At 42.5% G+C, this 18,076-nt stretch overlaps 1 protein-coding gene across 1 annotated transcript in view; it reads right to left on the reverse strand.

The window, feature by feature from the left end:
• LOC118848815 (sodium/potassium-transporting ATPase subunit alpha-2) overlaps positions 1-18,076 on the reverse strand; it is a 42,808-nt gene that overhangs the window by 16,648 nt on the left and 8,084 nt on the right. Inside the window, exons 7-13 of the mRNA XM_036757839.1 lie at positions 15,966-16,083; positions 11,343-11,611; positions 3,916-4,114; positions 3,388-3,497; positions 3,006-3,140; positions 1,414-1,603; positions 1,076-1,251 (exon numbers count right to left, since the gene is read on the reverse strand). Coding sequence (XP_036613734.1) covers positions 1,076-1,251; positions 1,414-1,603; positions 3,006-3,140; positions 3,388-3,497; positions 3,916-4,114; positions 11,343-11,611; positions 15,966-16,083 — 1,197 coding nt within the window. The remainder of the gene's footprint in view (positions 1-1,075; positions 1,252-1,413; positions 1,604-3,005; positions 3,141-3,387; positions 3,498-3,915; positions 4,115-11,342; positions 11,612-15,965; positions 16,084-18,076) is intronic.

Raw genomic sequence — 18,076 nt, forward strand, 5'->3', positions numbered from 1 at the left:
CCTTGCCCACACAGATAGTAAGTGTCTGAGGCAGAATTAGAACCTAGATCTTTCTGACTCCAATCCTTCCATCTACCCGTTATACTATCCCACCTCTCTATTTAAAGCTGGAAGGGACCTCAGAGGCCATCTAGCCCAACCCTCTCACTTTACAGTTGAATTTGAAAGCCAAGAAACTTAAGTAACTTGCTTAAGCTTATAAAAGTAATAATTATCAGAGATAGGTTCTGGTTCTCTGACTTTGGAGCCAGTCAGAGCCTCCTCTCAGCTGCAGAAAGGAACAAGCAAAGGTCTCAACCGCACAGCAGAGTCGGGGTACGTGATGGGTGAAAAGCAGACATTGGTGCAGGGAAGGCAGCATGGGGCACATAGCTGCTTGCCATCGATAGTGATGCCTCCAAACTCCCTGGCTATTTAGGGAACTAAAATGTTTCTTTGGTTGTTGGTGATGATTTTTGGCATGAGAGTAAGAGATCTGGCTCCTGAATGATGGGATTGAATACATCAAGAATAGAATGCAAAGTGTGTGATGAATAAAATATGTACAGTTGGTGTAGTCCGAGTGACTTTAGGAAAAGTGTGTGACCTAGAGGGAAAGAGGAAATAGTAGTGGTCAGTGAGAATGAGTAGGAAGGGAATGTTCTGATGCCAACACTCCAGTCTATGGACTAGTCCAGATGTAGGCTCCCAAGGGGTTGGTTTATTCCTGGAGTGAAGCTTGATTTGGGGGGCATAGAGAGTCAACCCAGCTGTGGGTATCCCTAGCTTGTGGTGCTACAGCTTCCCAGATTATGTACAAGCTGTTTGTGAGAACCTCCTCTAGGGAGTGATTCCATCATCTAGGTGAGGAGAGTACAAGCACTCAAAGCTTGGAGAATAGCTAGGAGTAGTTGAGTATATCTCTAACACAATGATCTTGAATTTCTCAATGCAATAGTCTGAAGATCCTTGGTTCTAAGGGAAGGATGAAAGAAGAGAAAGAAAGAGAAGGGAAAGGATGGGGAAAGAGGAGGGAAGGGGAAGGAGGATGGGAAGGGAAAAGGGGATGGAGGAAGGAGGGGGAGGGGACTGGTACCTTGATCCCTGCACTTCGGCACTTGCCCACAGCATCAGGCACAGCAGCCCGGGGAGGGTCAATCATGGACATAAGTCCCACAAAGCAGAGCTTTTCTGTGGGGAAGTTCAGCTCATCTGTGTCGAACTTGAAACCCCGAGGGAATTTTGCAGAGGGTAAGTTGAGGTGGCAAAATCCTGGATAGAGGGGAAAAGGAGGTATGAAGGAGAAACTAGACTGACAACTGGGAATGTATACAGGCTACAAGGAGGTTCTACTCAATGATACCAAGAAAGAGGCTCCCTAATTCTTTTCTGAGCCCCATCTCCCTTGATCCCCAAGCCCTCTTGATCCCTCACCGAGCACACGCTCCCCCAGTCCTCCCAGCTCCATGTAGGCATTTTGGAAGGCATCCTGCATCTCCTTGTCCAGAGGAATCTCCTTGCCCTGGACAAGGATGGAGGAGCATCGGTCCAGGATCCTCTCTGGAGCCCCTTTCATCACTAGCACATGGCTCTGGGGACTGTCTTCCCGTTCATGGATGGATAGCTGGGGAAAGGACAGAGGGAATGTCAGGGAGGACAGAGGGGACAATGGCAGGCAATGTCAATGGGAAAATGGAAGACTCAGGGCAGGGGCAGCTTGGTAGAGTACACTTAAAATCAGAACACATAGCACTTCAGATCATGGGATCATGGGTCTCCAGCTAGAAGGGGCCTTGGAAGCCAATCCAGTGTATTCATTTTCTGGATGAAGAAATAGATCAAAGGAAGCTAACTGACTTGTCCAGGGGGCACACAGATAGCAAGCATCATAATAATCTGGATTTGAATCCAGGTCCCCCCTCCTCCCCGCTCTAGAACCAGTACACCATGACCTTGCTGTGTGAGCAGATGACCGTAAGATTTTAGAGCTGGCAGGGATCTTAGAGGGAATCTAGTTTCAATGCCTTCCTTTTGGTAAGTCTTTAATGGGAGAGCCAGGATTCAAATCCAAATCTTCTGACTCCAAAACCACTGTTCTTGCTTTTTTTTTTTAAAACTATTCCATGCCCTCCCCAGGGAGTCATGTGACCCATCCTCAGTTTCCTCACTTGTGAAATGGGAATAATAAAAGTTCTAAATCTTAAAAGTGCTATATAATTATGTTATTTTAAACTACTTCACAGAGTTGTTGTGAGAAAAGCATTTTGTAAGCTGTAAGGTGTTAGAGAAATGTCAGCTATTATTATAAGAAGAAATGAGGACGATGTCCTGGATAGAGATAACAATTCATGTTTTTATGATACTTTAAAGTCTACAAAGCAATTTTCCCACAATGCATAAACCTCATGATTTAGAGAGTACAGATAGTATTATTTCTGTTTTTACAAATGAGGAAACCGAGAACCAGAAAGGACAAATGATTTGTCCAGGGTCCCATAGCAAGTAAATATTAGAGTTGAGGTCTAAAGTCACTTCCTTTCTGATCAGAAGTCTAGTGCTCCTTTTGGTCCATTCCTCTAGAGGGATGTTGTAGGATGGGGGGTGGTGGTGGTGGTGGATGAGGCTTGTGGTCACCAAGATACAAGGCAGAAGAGGGTGAATATTTGCTTCTGTCCCTAACAAATATTTTACCCTTCCTACCACACAATGAGCTTTAATTTTTGTATCTTTCTTACACATTTACCATCTAATATTACATATTAGCATTATCCGTGTTTCCTATTAAAAATTTCATTATCTGTGTCTTAACTCTGTCCTAAACTGTAAGGTCCTTAAGGGTAGGGACTCTGTCTTCCTCTAAAAGCGTTCTTTTCCCTAGAGCCTGATGCACAGCTCAGCCCACAGATCCTTATAAATTATTGACGGTGCTTATTTCCTGATGGAGATAAATGCTCCTTCTCCCCTGCTGTCCTCCCTGCATTATTCCCATCCCTCTCTCCTATGTCATTTTGGGATCATCTCTGTACCTGGTACTTGTTGGTGGAGTTGAAGGGGATTTCAGCCACTTTGGGGTTCCTGTCCCTCATCTTTCTGACAGAGCCACATGATAGCTCAATACACTTGAGCAGAGCAGACTCAGAGGCGTCACCAGCCGTGTCCCTCTGCCAAAATAGGAGTTGTTGTCACAGGTGGTTTGTTAGGGGTTGGTGTGGGGGAGAGAGGCATGGAGTCGCTGTGGTCACAGAATAATCACAGAGACCTCACTGAGAGGGGGGACAGATTATAAAAGTAGGGGGCTGGGAGAAGCCACGCTGGGGTTTCAAGGATAAGGGAAGCCTTTTGAAAGTAACAGTTGTCACCGAAATCCTGGCATCCTCTTTTCCTCCCTTCAATCCTGGCTCCCTTTACCTTAGAAACAGAGATGTTCTCCTGCCCAGCCTTGAAGACTGCACGGTTGCAGAGGCCAGCGATTCGAGACAACGCAGTCCAGGTCGGGGAGCGTTTGTCAAATGTGGCGCCTGCATGATGATGATGATGATGATGATAATAATGGCTTATGTTTATATAGAATTGTGTATGATCTTTATAAAGTGTTCTATTTTCATTTGAGTCTCACACAGGCCTGGTGAACATGGGACTTCAAGTATTATTATCACCGTTTTACAGATTGGGAAACAGGTTCAAAGCAGGTTAAGTTACCTGTCCAGGCCTTCATGGATCATACATTTAATTGAGGAGATGCTATTTTACACCCTTCCCTGGTGTCCTGACTCTTAAGTCCAGAGATCTTTCCACTTCACCCCATGGAGATAAACATGTGAGAGAGCCATGAACTAGGCTCCCCTTTTCCATGCCCCTACCCATTTCCTCCTAGCCTTTAACTCCCTCCCAGTTCCCAACACTCCCAGCCAGAGAATTTCCCAGCAATTTTGTCACCAGACTGATCTTCGGTGGTATCGGCCTCATGGATCTGGTTGTCAAACCACATGTGGGCTACAGTCATCCGGTTCTGAGTGAGGGTGCCTGTCTTGTCTGAGCAGATGGTGGACGTTGATCCTAAGGTCTCCACGGCCTCAAGGTTCTTCACTAGACAGTTCTTCCGGGCCATTCGCTTGGCTGTCAGGGTGAGACACACCTGAAGGGATGGGGGTGAGGATGAGAGAAGAGAGAAGCAAAAAAGCAACTAAGTCTGGTGCTAGAGAAAAGACTGAACTAACTAAGACTGAACTGACTAAGAATGAAGTAATGGCCTTTCTCTTATCATGGCATGGCCCCTAATTCCTAACCATGCTTCCATTTCTAACCCTACTACTGACTTTAATTCATTCATCAACAAATCTCTGTAATAAATATTCACTGAGCACTTACCATGAGATACAAAGATATATAAGACACATACCTCTATAAGCCAACAATCTAAATGGGGAGATAAAACACAAACACCCCTCAGAACTGTATGTACTTTGATTAGCTGTCATGTGGGCACATAGATCTGTGATCTTCAGTGGTGAGGACTGCAATTTGTCTACAATCTATTCTCCTACTGTGTGACTCTTGACCATGTTTTTCCATAAATCCTCCACCAGACACACAGCAATTAATTGTCATTAATATGTTGTAACTTATTCAGGTCCAGCATGAATCTCTTCATTGTCCTTTGGGTGTTCCACAATTTTCTGTCCTTGAAGTCTGTGGTATTCCATGATTTATAGGCATGTAACTTCATTGGAAGAATATTGGTATTTTTAAATGGAATTTTGTTTCAAGAGCTTGGGATCATTGAAAGCCTTACACAATTTCCCAAGTACAAGTCTTTCCTTTTCCTGTTCAATTCTAGGCCCAGTTCACTGACCATTTACCATTTCTATTCAAGAATATATGCGTGTGTACGTGTATGTGTATACACATCTATCCATCCATCTATCTATCTATCTATATACATGCACACACATATATGTATACACTGACGAGCCAGTTTTATGGGCTGTCCATCCAACTGCATGTTGGATGTCAGGCAGTCTTGTTTTACTTAGTGTGAATGGTTACACTGAGTTCTTTTTAATGATTATGGGTATCATTTAGGAAGCTCTGTGGTTTGACAGAGTCTGATATAGTCAGCACAATGTGATCTTAAAACAGGATCAGCTGTAACACCTTACCATGACAGCTCTGTGGCACAGTTTGTAGAGGGTTGGGCCTAGGAGTTAGGGAGTCGTGAGTTTGAGTCATGCCTAAGACACTTATTAGTGGTAACGTTCTGGGCAAGCTACATAATCACTTTCTGACTCAGTTTCATCTATAAAATGGGGATAATAATAGCATATACTTCACAGGGTTATTGTGAGGATCAAATGAGAGAACCTGCAAAGTGCTTTGCAAACCTTAAAGTACTATACATATGCTAGCTATTATCTACAAGGAGTCTTTCCTCACCTTGGACTTTGCACTGAACCATGACTGTGGCAAATGCCTTTAGCAAGCATATCATGTTTTATGCCTTGCTTGATATTAATAATCAGAACCCAATGGACTCACTTTCAGTAAAGGAAAAAATGATTTATTTTGACAGATGTTTCCTCTCCTCTTCTCTCCTTTCCTCCCTTCCCCTCCCCTCCCTTCCCCTCTGCTCCCCTCCCATCTCCTCTCCTCTCCTCTCCTCTCCTTTTTTTTGTTTCTGGTTATCCCTCTAGTTTCATTCTTAAATGATCTCAGAATGATTTGGCCTAATTGGGTCTTAACTCAAGTTTTCTGTAAGCTTATTTTTCCTTCTACTTCATGGGAGGTATCACCTGTCATAACCTCCTGCCACTCTTCCCTGCACAATTTTGCAGATGAGTTTATATTCTGAACTGGTGTTGCTCTTGGCTGCTACAACTCTTCTCTTGGCAAGAAGACTAAGTGTTTACTGGATAAGGGGGTTTCTTCATGCTTTTGACCTCATGGTAGTATCAACTAAAAAATAACAAAAAAAAATTGGACTTTTGATTTTATCATTGTAGGGAGTACTCAGAGAGGAAATTCTTCCACTAATACAGAATTGGCACCCTCTCTGCAACTTATGGTTGCAGAGGCAATTGCAAGAGGAACTGAGGAGTTAAATGATTTGGCCAGGATCATACAGATGCTTTGTGTTAGCCATGAGATTTGAACCCATGACTTCCTGATTCTGAGGGCAGCTCTCTCTCCCCTTTGCCACACTGCCTCATGCTACCTTGCTTTAGACTGGCTAAATTATTGTAGGAAATGGTGATAGTTCATGTCAGTATCTGTGTCTTTATCTCTGTCCCATCTAAGTAGGTCAGATAAATCAGGTTGGAACTGTTTTGATTGCTGGTTAGAATTTCTTTCCCCTTTTTATTCTTTCTTTTATTTAGGCATAGATTAAAAAAAAACTTTGCTCTAACCATCAATGGTCTGATTGTATATAAATAGCTGACTTGGAAATGACTTCCATATCAGTAGGCAGAAGTTTTCTGTCTGTTAGGATACAGTCAATTTCATTTTAAAAATGATTCCGTTAAGTTTGTCTCCAGATTGACATATTGACTAAAGTAGCCTTGTTATTTAGACATGAGGCTTCTGTGTTGTCTATAATTCTTTGGTTTCTTTCATTTCTTGATCCATTGCTTATGTTTTCCAACACATTTTTGCCATCTTCCCCATACTCACTTTTGCTTTGAAGTCATTAAGAATTAAAGTATATTGATTTAATTTGGATAATTTTGTCAAATCCTTCATAGAATTTCTCTACTTTCATCCTAAGCTAGAACATTCTCCCTTACACACACACACACACACATACACACACACACACAAATACACACACACATTCAATACACGTTTAAAGATAGAGATAGATAGACAGATATTAAGTTATGGATGGGTTATAATCTGCATTGATGGAAGGAATTTCTAACTGGGAGACCCCCACATTGACAAAAATCACACATTTTCCACATTTGCATGCATTATATGTGTGTTTTGGTATGTATTAAGTGTCAGATGGATGGAACAGGCAATAAATGTTACAAGAGTTCAGTGGAGGATAGAAGTGATTGGGAGAGAAGTTATAAAGGAAGATCCAAGCTGGGCTTTGAAGGATGGGTAGAATGTGAATAGGTGAAGGGCAGGGCATTCCATACGGAGGGAAATGGCCTAAGCAAAGATGTGAAGGTAGGGATAGACACAGCTTGCTTGGAAATAGCAACCAAACCAGTTTGACTCAAGTAGGAGCATAAAACCTTAGAGATGGAAGGGATGTAGAGTTCTCATTCAATCTTCCACCCATTGCAAACATCTGTAACATACATGAGAGATAACTATCTGGCTTAGATTTTAAATCATTCCCATGGTTCAATCATCATTTCTGTGTGACTGACTTCCACATCTATAGCTCCAGTCACAAACTTTATCCTGAGCTCCAGGATAGTCTGGAGCATCATATTTTCAACTCCCTCATTGACATTTCCACCTAGATGTCCTGCAAGAACCTCAAATTCAACATATCTAAAACCAAACCTATCACCTCCAAGGCAAGTTCCATCCCCATTTCTGTGAATGGTACCACCATGCTCTAAGTTATTTATCTAGGTTTGGAACTTATGAGTCACCGTTGAATTATTTCTATTCTTTGCCCTCATAACGAATCAGAAGCAATGCCCTTTTGCTTCTACATCTCACATGTCTTTCATGTTTCTTCCTTTCTATTCCCACTGCTATCATCCTAGTTGTGACCCTTATTGCCTCTCTCCTAGACTATTAAATTAGACTCTTAATTAGTCAAGAGGCAGTGTTGTATAGTACAAAGCATGCTGGTTTTGAAATTAGAGGACCTGGATTAAAATCCTCACCCTACCACTTAGTACCTAAGTGTAAACCTCTTTCCTTCTCCAGTAAAATGAAGAATTTTCAGCAAAATGAAGAGGCCATAATAGCTTCTAAGATCTCTTTCAGTCCTAAATCTGTGATCTGTTCCTCTGAAATTCGTCTCACACAACACTGTCCAAGTATCACATCACTGCACTGCTCTAAAAATCTCCAATGTCTCTCCCTTGCCAAAGGAAGAATGAAGTCTAAACTCTTTATGAAATATAGCCCCATCCTGTCATTCCAACATTTTTTCCCCATTACTCCAAGAAGGTACCTCTTCTAGGAAAGACTCAATCTTTTTTTGCCTCCGTACCCCTCATAGCATTTTATGTTTTATATCCTATAGCTTGAAAATTCTACTCCCAGATCTTAACATGATGTGCAGGTGACTTTGGATTCTCAAAGGCTAAACCAGCAGAAGAGCTCTTGTGTAACTGGAAAGGCCTCAGGTATGAATACATCCATAGACTATGGATGGTTAGACTACTGTCTAAGAACCAACCTAGCTAAATCTGGAGGAACTCATCCCCAGCTTGATCCTATGCAACCTCGATATCTTAGCCATTTTTGTCAGTCATTTTTCAGTCACATCTGACTCTATGACCCCATTTGGGGTTTTCTTGGCAAAGATATTGGAGTGGTTTTCCATTTACTTCTTCAGTTCATTTTCAGATGAGGAAACTGAGGCAAACAGGGTTAAGTGACTTGCCCAGGGTCACATAGCTAGTGAGTGTCTGAAGCCAGATTTGAACTCAGGAAGATGAGTCTTCCTGACTCTAGGTACAGCTAGTCATATAGTTTCATAGATCTATAGCCGGAAGGAACCTCAGAGACCATCTAGTCTAGCCCCTTCACTTTACAGATGGAGAAACTGAGGCCTAGGTAAGTTAATTGACTTGCCCAAGATCACAGAAGAAGTACTCAGAGGTAAGAGTTAAACTCAGGTATCCTAGAGTCAGTATTCTTTCCACTGTACATTGTTATTCTCTGTATCAGTAGTGGGAACACAGATGAAATCAGGGTTCCTTGAAGTATCAAGGATATCATTAGCCTTGTATTGTAGTTACTTGTATGCTTTGTCTACTAGATCATAAGCTCCTCAAGGTCTTGGCCTGTATTTTGTCTTATTAATACTTAATTCCTCTGCATCACCTGATACAGTAGATGCATTTAGAATGAGCTCTAGATTTGGAGTCAGGTTCTTAGGATAGGAGAAGTAGGAATAGAAAGTAGAGATGAGATGCATAAGACATTTCAGAGCTAGAATCTACAGGATTTGGGGACTGGTTAGATGTGGAGATAAAGGAAAGATAAGAATCAAAAATGAGTCTGAGGGTACTTCTGTGGGGAAAATATTACTATTGAAAAAACAAGGAAATCTGGAAATAGGCAGTGGTTTTGATGAGAAAATAATTCAGTTTTGTATGTTTTAAGGTGAGGTGATTATGGGGACATAAAAGTGGAAGTATCTGGTAGATAGGTGGATATTAGCTCCTGTAATTCTGGAGAAGGGTCTGGTATAGATAAAAGATTTGGAAGTTGGTAAAACTTTAAAAAAAACTGGATTAAAAAAGAGCAGTGAATGGAAAAGATTTTAAAGAGAAAACCTCAGGGAACACCCACAGGGTTCCTAGGTAGTCCTAGGTGGTTGGAGGAGAAGGAAGAGCCATGAAGGAGGTAGAGAAAAAAAAAGGAGAAACAGGACAGTGTAGTGTCCTAGAGGCCAAGGGAGAGAAGGAATGGAAAGGTCAGTTGCAAATGCCACAGACAGGTCAAGGGGGGTGAGAAAAGGCTGATGGATTGGGTGCTTAGGTCATTGGTGACCTTTGAGAGAACAGTTTCAGCAGAAGCTGGGAGTTCCGGAGTGAATGCGTAATGAGAAAATGGAGGCTATATGTATAGCTCGTGGATTCCAAAAGGGTAGTGGGAAGGCTAAATACATAAGTACACAAGGTGCATTAACAGGTCCCCTCTCCCCTAAGTTCAAGAGACCTCAAAACTCCATTTGGAGGGAGGGAATATTGGGGTGGGTAAGGACCATTCACTTCAAGCTCCACCCTCTCACCCCCAACTCACTTTATTTAAATTGTTGTAGGGGAGACCCTTGTGGCTGTTGTTCAGTGCCTATCTGTTTAATACCCTGTCCCTGATGGTAGAGGTCCCTGACCTGAAGGTTTTGGAACACCTGCATTTGGGCTCTTACTAATTATGTGGCTATGAATTAACCACTTAACCTTTGAGCCTTAGTATGCTCATAAAAACAATAATCCACTGAACAGTTATTAAGTGGCTATTATGTGCCAGGCACTGTGGGTTACAGGCTTGAGAGAGACAAATACAAAATGAGATAATAATATTAATGGTGAGGATAAATTAAAATAGCAATGAGGTGTAATAGCTCCCATTTCTATAGAGATGCATGCTTTAAATGCATTTTACCTGTGTGATCTTTACGAACAATCATCTGAGGGAATGAGTGCAAGTTTGGTTTTCTCATCCCTGTTTTAAGGATAAAGACATAGGACTTAGGAACATGAAGTAACTTTGCCCAGGCCCATGCAGCTGGGAGGTTTCAGAGTAAGACTCTAATTCAGATCTTTTGCCTTGGGGGGCAAAGCAGCCTTCACATTGTCTCTCTATATTTTTAGCTCACCTTTATATAGAACTTTTAGGTTTGCAACATGCTTTCTTCATAGTGACCATGTGAAGTTGTTAATATGAATATTCTTTTCTTCTTTTTACGGGTCAAGCTCAGAGACACAAAATAATCTGCCCATGTTCACACAGCTAGTCATTATTAGAGGCTGGAGCTGACCACAGGTCTGCCTGACTCTGAATCCAAGGTACTTTCCACTATACAAACTAAATACAATGTGGTACGGTGGATAGAGTGCTGGGCCTGGAGTCCCAAAGTCCTGAATTCAAATGTGACCTCACAAACTAGCTGTGTGATTCTGGGCAAGTCACTTACTCTCTGCTAGCTTCAGTTTCCTTAGCTATAAAATGGGCATCACTATAGCCTCCACCTCCCAGGATTGTTGTGAGATCAGACGGGACAATAAAAGCAAAGTGCCTAGCTTAAGTATACAGTAGGTGGTTAATAAATGCTTATTTCCTTCCTCTGGGAACAGGTGTTGGGGAGGGAGGTATTAGGCATTTTATAAATAAGGAAAAAGTCTCAGTTGAAATCAGAACCCAGGTCTTCTAACTGAAAATCCAACATGCTTTTCGCAATGCTGCACTGTCTCTGTCCTTTGTAACCATAATTTGCTAGGTAAATGCAAACTCCTGCTGTGCTTCCAAAGGCTTGTGGAGTACAACCCTGTCCCCGGTGCCAGAGGCTCTCCTATACCAGGTGCCTGAAAGAGTTCCTGTTGAAGTCAAATCAGCAAAGACTCCAACGCACTATGAGCATGAGCACCCATACTTGTTAGTAAAATGGCGATCCCCATCTCTGTTCACACTCCTGTCCCTTCCCAGCCCTACCCACTCACAGTGACAGTAGCCAGGAGCCCCTCGGGCACATTGGCCACGATGATGCCAATGAGGAAGATGACGGCCTCCAGCCAGCTGTAGCCCAGGATGAGGGAGAGCACAAAGAAGGAGACCCCAAGGAAGACGGCCACTCCGGTGATCAGCTGGATGAAGTGCTCGATCTCCATGGCAATGGGTGTGCGACCAACCTCCAGGCCCGAGGCGAGTGTGGCGATGCGGCCCATCACAGTCCGGTCACCCGTAGCGATCACAATGCCCCGGGCTGTGCCTGCATACAAGGAGGGGACACCTGGATCAGGCCATCAGGGCACACTACAGGGGTTGGAGGTGACTTACTAGGGGCATTACTCAGATACAGAAAACCAGTCCAAATGGACATTAGGGCTAGAAGGGGACTTAGAAATCAATTGCTCCAACCATTTAATAGTTGAAGAAGCTTAGTGGAAATGGCTTGCCTTGGATCAGACAGTGAGTCAGTGACAGGACTGAGATGAGAAGCCAGGCCTCCTGCCTTCCATTACAGGGATCTTTCCATTATACCTTCCTTTTCGTTTTGTTTTGGAGGCAATTGTGGTTAAGTGATTTGCTCAGGGTAACATAGCTAGTAAGTGTCTGAGGTCACAGTCGAACTCAGGTCCTCCTGACTCCAGTCCCGGTGCTCCTAACTGCCCTCCAATTATACTTCCCTAAGGGGATTGTAGGCACCTTGCTTCCTTATAGTACAACTGGTTAGTAAGGTCAGGTAGATGGGAGGTGTACCCCAGTCCTGCCCCTACTAATCAGTCACTCTGCAGAAAGGTACTGATTGAACTGGGTTGCCTCTGGAGCCCCTTCCAATGCTGAGATTCTGTGATGCTGATACTGCCTACCTCCTCTTAGCTAAATTCAACATAGCCCCCTGTCACATTTTTCTGGCACTTAGGAAGGAATGTTGCAAATAATGGAAAAGTTGTGAATTGCAGGAGATTTAAAAAAATTAAGCTTGGATATTGCTTGTCAGCAATAACACACCAATGCAGGCAGCAGTGATTATCACGGCCTTTCCTCATCCCTCAGACAAAAAAGGGAATCTTCCTCAGGGACCTTGCTTTTAGAAGTCAGACGCTGTATAGGAGGTACTAAGAACTCATTAGATGGATATCTAAGAACTTTTGCCTGTTCTTCCAAGCCAGAGTTTGAAAAGGGGGTGGGGGAGGAATATTTTGCCAAGCTTTTCTGAAAACAAAACAAAACAAAAAATAATTAAGTACAAACTATGGGAGACTCCATGCAAATGGCAAAAACTCAGCATTTAACATAGGGTATTAATAGGGGATGGCAGAAAGGTGTAGATTGAGAAAAAATACAAATTGTGTTAATAAGGGTCATCATTATAATTCCGGCTTTTTCAAGATAGAAGCATACAAAGACTCTGAATCTAGGCACATTCTGCATAATGTTTCCTCAACGAACATTGCCTCGTGATAAATTTTTTCAGACACTGTGGTCCAAAAGTCCTGGGCCCGGCTGTAATGGTGCTCCACTATTATAACCCATTTCCTTTGGAACTCACTGCCCTCTGTAGGAGTGTTTTGCCTAATACTGTGTTTTGCAAAATCAATCAATGATGTTTAATGTAAAGAGAGCTTGTGTTACAGTGGAAATAGAATATAAAGTCAAAATAACTGTTTCGTGTCCTACTTGCCCAAGTGACTTTGTGCCTTGGGAGTCACTTAGTTTCCTCATCTGTAAGATGAGGGGGAAGGGAAGACTCGGTAACTTCTAAGGTCCCTTCCTGCTTTATAGTAATGATGGCTAGCATTTATATAGTGCTTTAAGGTTTGCAAAGTACTCAACAATATTATCTCATTTGATAACAACAATACTGGAAAGCAGGTGCTGTTTCTGTACCCGTTTTACAGATGAGGAAATCGAGGTTAAGTACCTTTGCCCAGTGTCAAACAGCTAGCAAGTGTCTGAGACTGAATTTGAATTAATGTACAATTACATACACTGTATATACTAATAGTATATGCACACTATATTTACTAATATTACACAAGTAAGAACTAATATACAATAACAATACAGTTCTCTAATCACTATACTACCTGCCAATATTATACAGCTAATATTACACAACTAAGAACTAATATACGATAATATAGTTCTCTAACCACTATACTGCCTAACTACCAGTAAGCCTATGAGCTCCAGGTATCTCTATGAAATATATGGATCAGGAAAGAATTATATGCCACAGAATTTTACTTTAAGAGGCCCTTCCTTCTCTAGTCTCTTCCTTCTATACCTTCAATCCCTTCCCAGAGTGGCCTTTCCTTCTGCCCTCTTGTCACACTGGAACAGACAGAACTAGATGGCCAGTGAGGTCACAAAATTCCCAAACCACTGAGTCTGGGCTGGGCCTGATGTCCCCTGGGGCTTTCAGGGAGCAGCTGATCTAGGCTGGGAGCACAGAAGTTATCAGGATCAATTTCATATCTGATATCTCTGGAGAAGCTCTGGATTTTAGCATCAGGAGAGCCCTTTTTAAAGCTTGGCTCAGCTACTTCTTACCACCTGTATGATCTTGAGTAGGCTTTCCCCCTTTGGCCTTCAGTTTCTTCAGGTGTGAAATGAGGGCATTGGATTCAGGGATGGGGAACCTGCAGCCTCGAGGCCATATGTGGCCCTTAAGGTCTTCAAGTGTGACCCTTTGACTCAATCTCTGTGAAGTTTGGATTCAGTCAAAGGGCTGCACTTGAGGACCCAGAGGGCCACATGTGGCCTTGAGGCTGCAGGTTCTCCACCCCTGGATTAGATGATCCCTTGAGTTCTTCTAAATCTCATGATCTTTGGTCCGCAGGATAGAAGGAACACAACCTCTATATCTACACCAGATGGTGATTTCTTTGAGCAGGGAAGAGCTGGTAGAGTTTGGCACCTAACTTTGATACAGCCTAGGAGTGATGCAGAACTCTTCCCCTGGTATGTGAAGGGTTCCCTAATCCAATAGCTGCCCCTTGCCCTCCTCAACTACAGCTCCCTTCTGGTGTGGGGCTCTGATTAAGTTGGAACCACTCTGCTACTTTCTCTAGGACAGGGGTGAAGATTCAAGTTGAGGAAAGAGAATACCCCAGACAAACTCAAGATCAGAAACCCTGGGAGGTAAGTTTGGTTCTGGGTCCCTGATGCTCATGACCTCGCTCCTAGAGGCTCTCAAAAGTCACTAAAGGTTCAGGGTGAAAAGGAGGAGAGTAAGAGTCAGCCCTGCTCCCCTGCCTCCCGGGTGGGTCTTTTCTGCCCCCTGCTGGGTTCAATCATTGAAAGCATTCTGGGTCTTTTCCTGCTTCAACCATTCCCTCCACAGGGTTAGCTGTCTGCGCCCAGGCAACGTCAGCCTCACTATATTTACCTCTGTCCCTTAGCCTAGAGAAACCAGATTATACCCCCGGTCCTGTTTCTGGCAAAGATAAGAGGGCCACAGGTGAGAAGAAATGGGACTGCAGACTGCAAAAGAGACCGAGCCAATTCAGATGTGATTTAGCAGATTCAGAGTCAGAGACGCTGGGCTCGAATCCCTAGTTTGTTCATTACTGGTCATTTTACCTTTCTAGGCCTCAGTTTCCTCATGTGTTAAATGAGGGGGGTTGAACTAGATCAGAGATGTCAAACACATGGTTCACTAACTTCCCAAATGCACAAAGTCAAATTTAAATATAATTAATTAAATATGATTATTATAATTAAATATAATTAACAAAATAAATAAAAATGAAACAAAACAGAAAATATTACATTTTAAAACAAAGTCAGTATGCCTTCTGCAGAGATCCTTACGTATGAATTAGTGGCCCCCATTTCTATTTGAGTTTGACACCACAGGACTAAATGATTCCAAGATCTCTCCCAGTTCTATTTCCTGTGAGCTGGGGATGTCCCCTTCTCTACATTCAACCTCTAGCTCCTTTTCATATTGTACTTTATAGTTTACAAAGCACTTCCCCATTAAGGAGGTAGTAAAGGTGTTATCACTCCCATTTTAGAGATGGCAAAGCTAAGGATGCAATGTGGTTCCATGGAAAGAGCACCAGAGTTCTGAGTACCTGGGTTAGAATTCTTCCTCTGTTGCTCTCTACCTGAATGACTTAGACAAATCATCTCACTTCCCTGGGCCTCGGTTACCCGGGGTAGGACCAGAAGAACTCGGATCCTCTCTAGCTCTAAACCTTTGATCCCATGATGCTCAGAGAATCCAAGTGACTTGTTCACAATCACATATTTGTTAAGTACTAAAGCCAGGGTCCATAGTCAGATTTCCTGACTCAAAGACCAGCAATCATCCCACTACACCATGCTCCTGTTCCTGCTGCCAGCACCCCAAAGCTATCGAGGCACATTGTTCTCTGTTTCTCACCTCCCAGTTCTACCCCTTGTAAAGAACTATCCCAGATGAGAAGGGGGGATATATCAGAGCTGAGTTCAGATCACTCTCTGTGAGTCTTTCCTTACTCACTTATTAGGGGGTAGGGACAACCTCACTGATACTGGGATGGGGCTTCTCTGGAAATACTATTCACTCTCCCCTGTCAGACATTTCTTTGTGGAGTGTCTAGGCCACCCATTCTGGCTCTGCTCCTCACCTTCCACACAGTTGGTAGAGAAGAAGCAGATATTTCGGGTCTCCAAGGGATTCTCATGAGTAAACTCAGGAGAACGGGTCTGTGGTTCTGACTCTCCTGTCAGAGATGAATTATCCACCTGAAGATAAAGAGACAGTGTGAAGACTCATCAGATAGACATGCATTTACACAGACATTGCTGTCATTCACTTGTTTCAGTAGTGTCTGACTCTTTGTGAACCCCATTTTCTTAGCAAAGATACTGCAGTGATTTGCTGTTTCCTTCTCAAGCTCATTTTATTGATAAGGAAACTGAGGCAAACAGGGTTAAATGACTTGCCCAAGGTCATGCAATTGTAAGTGTCTGAGGCCACATTTGAACTCAGGAAGATGAGTCTTTCTGACTTTAGGTCCAGCACTCTATCTACTACGCCACCTAGCTGCCCTTATTTACACAGATTAAAGCCCACATCTCCTAAGTCACAGATACACATAGCCAAAGACGTGTCAACTGCCACTCATGTCATCATTTCCCTCATGTCATGGTCCTCTTCAAAAATGAAGGACAAACACAACATCTTAGAAACAGTCTTATTCAGTAGAAAAAACACTAGGTCTGTAATCAGACCCATGAGCTGGAGTTGTCCCCTTCTCTGCATTCAACCTTGAGTGAGAAATTGCATTCCATTTTTCCACACTGTCTCCCTGAGAGTAGTCATGGAGAAGTCAACGTCATCTTGGAAGGAAGTTGCTAGTGGAGTTCTCCAGGGAACTGTGCTTGTTCCCCTGTGTTTGGTTTGCACAGCTTTGTCAGCATCTTGAATAAAGGCATAAATGCATGCTTATAAAATGTACAGATGAAACAAAGCTAGGAAGGATAAGCTAATACAAAAGCTGCAGAGTCAGGATCCCAAAAAGGTCCAGATGAGATAGAATGTTGTGCCAAATCTAAGAAGAGGAAATTCCATCAGATGAAATGCAAAATCTTAACATTTGGGTTAAAAAAATCAATTTTATAAGTATAAGATGGGGTAAAAAAACATTCTGAAAATGATCAGGGTGCTTAATGCAATGCAAGCTTCATATGAGTCAGCACTGTGATATAAAAATCAAGGAATTGAATGAGATCATTGGCTGAATTAAGAGGTGTAGTGTCAAAGCCTGATGAGAGATGGCAGTGCCCCCATCTGATCTTGGTCGGACTACACCTAGAGGACCGTGTTCAGTTCTCATACTATGATTCAGGACATTGATAAACTAGAGAACATCCAATGAAGGGTAATAAGGTTGTAAAGGGATCTTGTGATAATTGCATAGAAAGATTATCTTGAGAATCTTTTAGAAGAGAAGACTTAGGAGGCATATGATAGTTGTCTTCAAGAATTTTAAGGACAGTCATATAGAAGAGGGATCAGACTTATTCTGCTTGGTTCCCAAGGGCAAGAGTAGGTGGTAGGGATGAAATTGAAGGGAAAAATTTCAACTTGGTGTAAGGAATATTTCCTAACAATTCAAGCTATCTCAAAGTAGAATGGGCTAGCCCATCCCCAGCTAGCCTAAGGTGGAATGGGATAACCCAGCAGGCAGTATTTTCCTCTTCTTTAAGAAGTCTTCAAGCAGAGGTCGGATTACTCTTTGTGAGGTATATTTTAGAGGGCATTATTTTTCAGGCACAGGTGGGACTAGATTGTCTCTGAGGTCTTTTCCAATTCTAGGATTTTGTTGTTAGATTCTGGTACTTGGGATTGAGAGACCTGGGTTAGAATCTTAGATTAAATGGTCTCCAAGGTCTCTTTCAGCTCCAAATCTACGATATGATCTTTGGGTCTGACTATTCATATCCACCAATGTTATTATTGTCTAGCCCATATCTCTCTATAGCCATCAGGTCATGTTTACTTAACTAGTGTAATTTAAAATGTACTAACAGCTCACTTTGATAGTGTATTTTAAAGCTTACAGAGCACTTTTTCAAGATCTCAATGGAGCAGGTAGTAAACCCTAAACAGGATTTGAACCTATGAGATGATATCCAATTGGATTTCAAGTTCAAGACATTAACATTTAGTCATCACAGCTGTACAGATAGAATAAAAAACAGAAGGATAAGATGATCCATAGACACTCTACTG

Source organism: Trichosurus vulpecula, chromosome 4, assembly GCF_011100635.1.
Source record: "Trichosurus vulpecula isolate mTriVul1 chromosome 4, mTriVul1.pri, whole genome shotgun sequence".
Lineage (NCBI taxonomy): Eukaryota > Metazoa > Chordata > Mammalia > Diprotodontia > Phalangeridae > Trichosurus > Trichosurus vulpecula.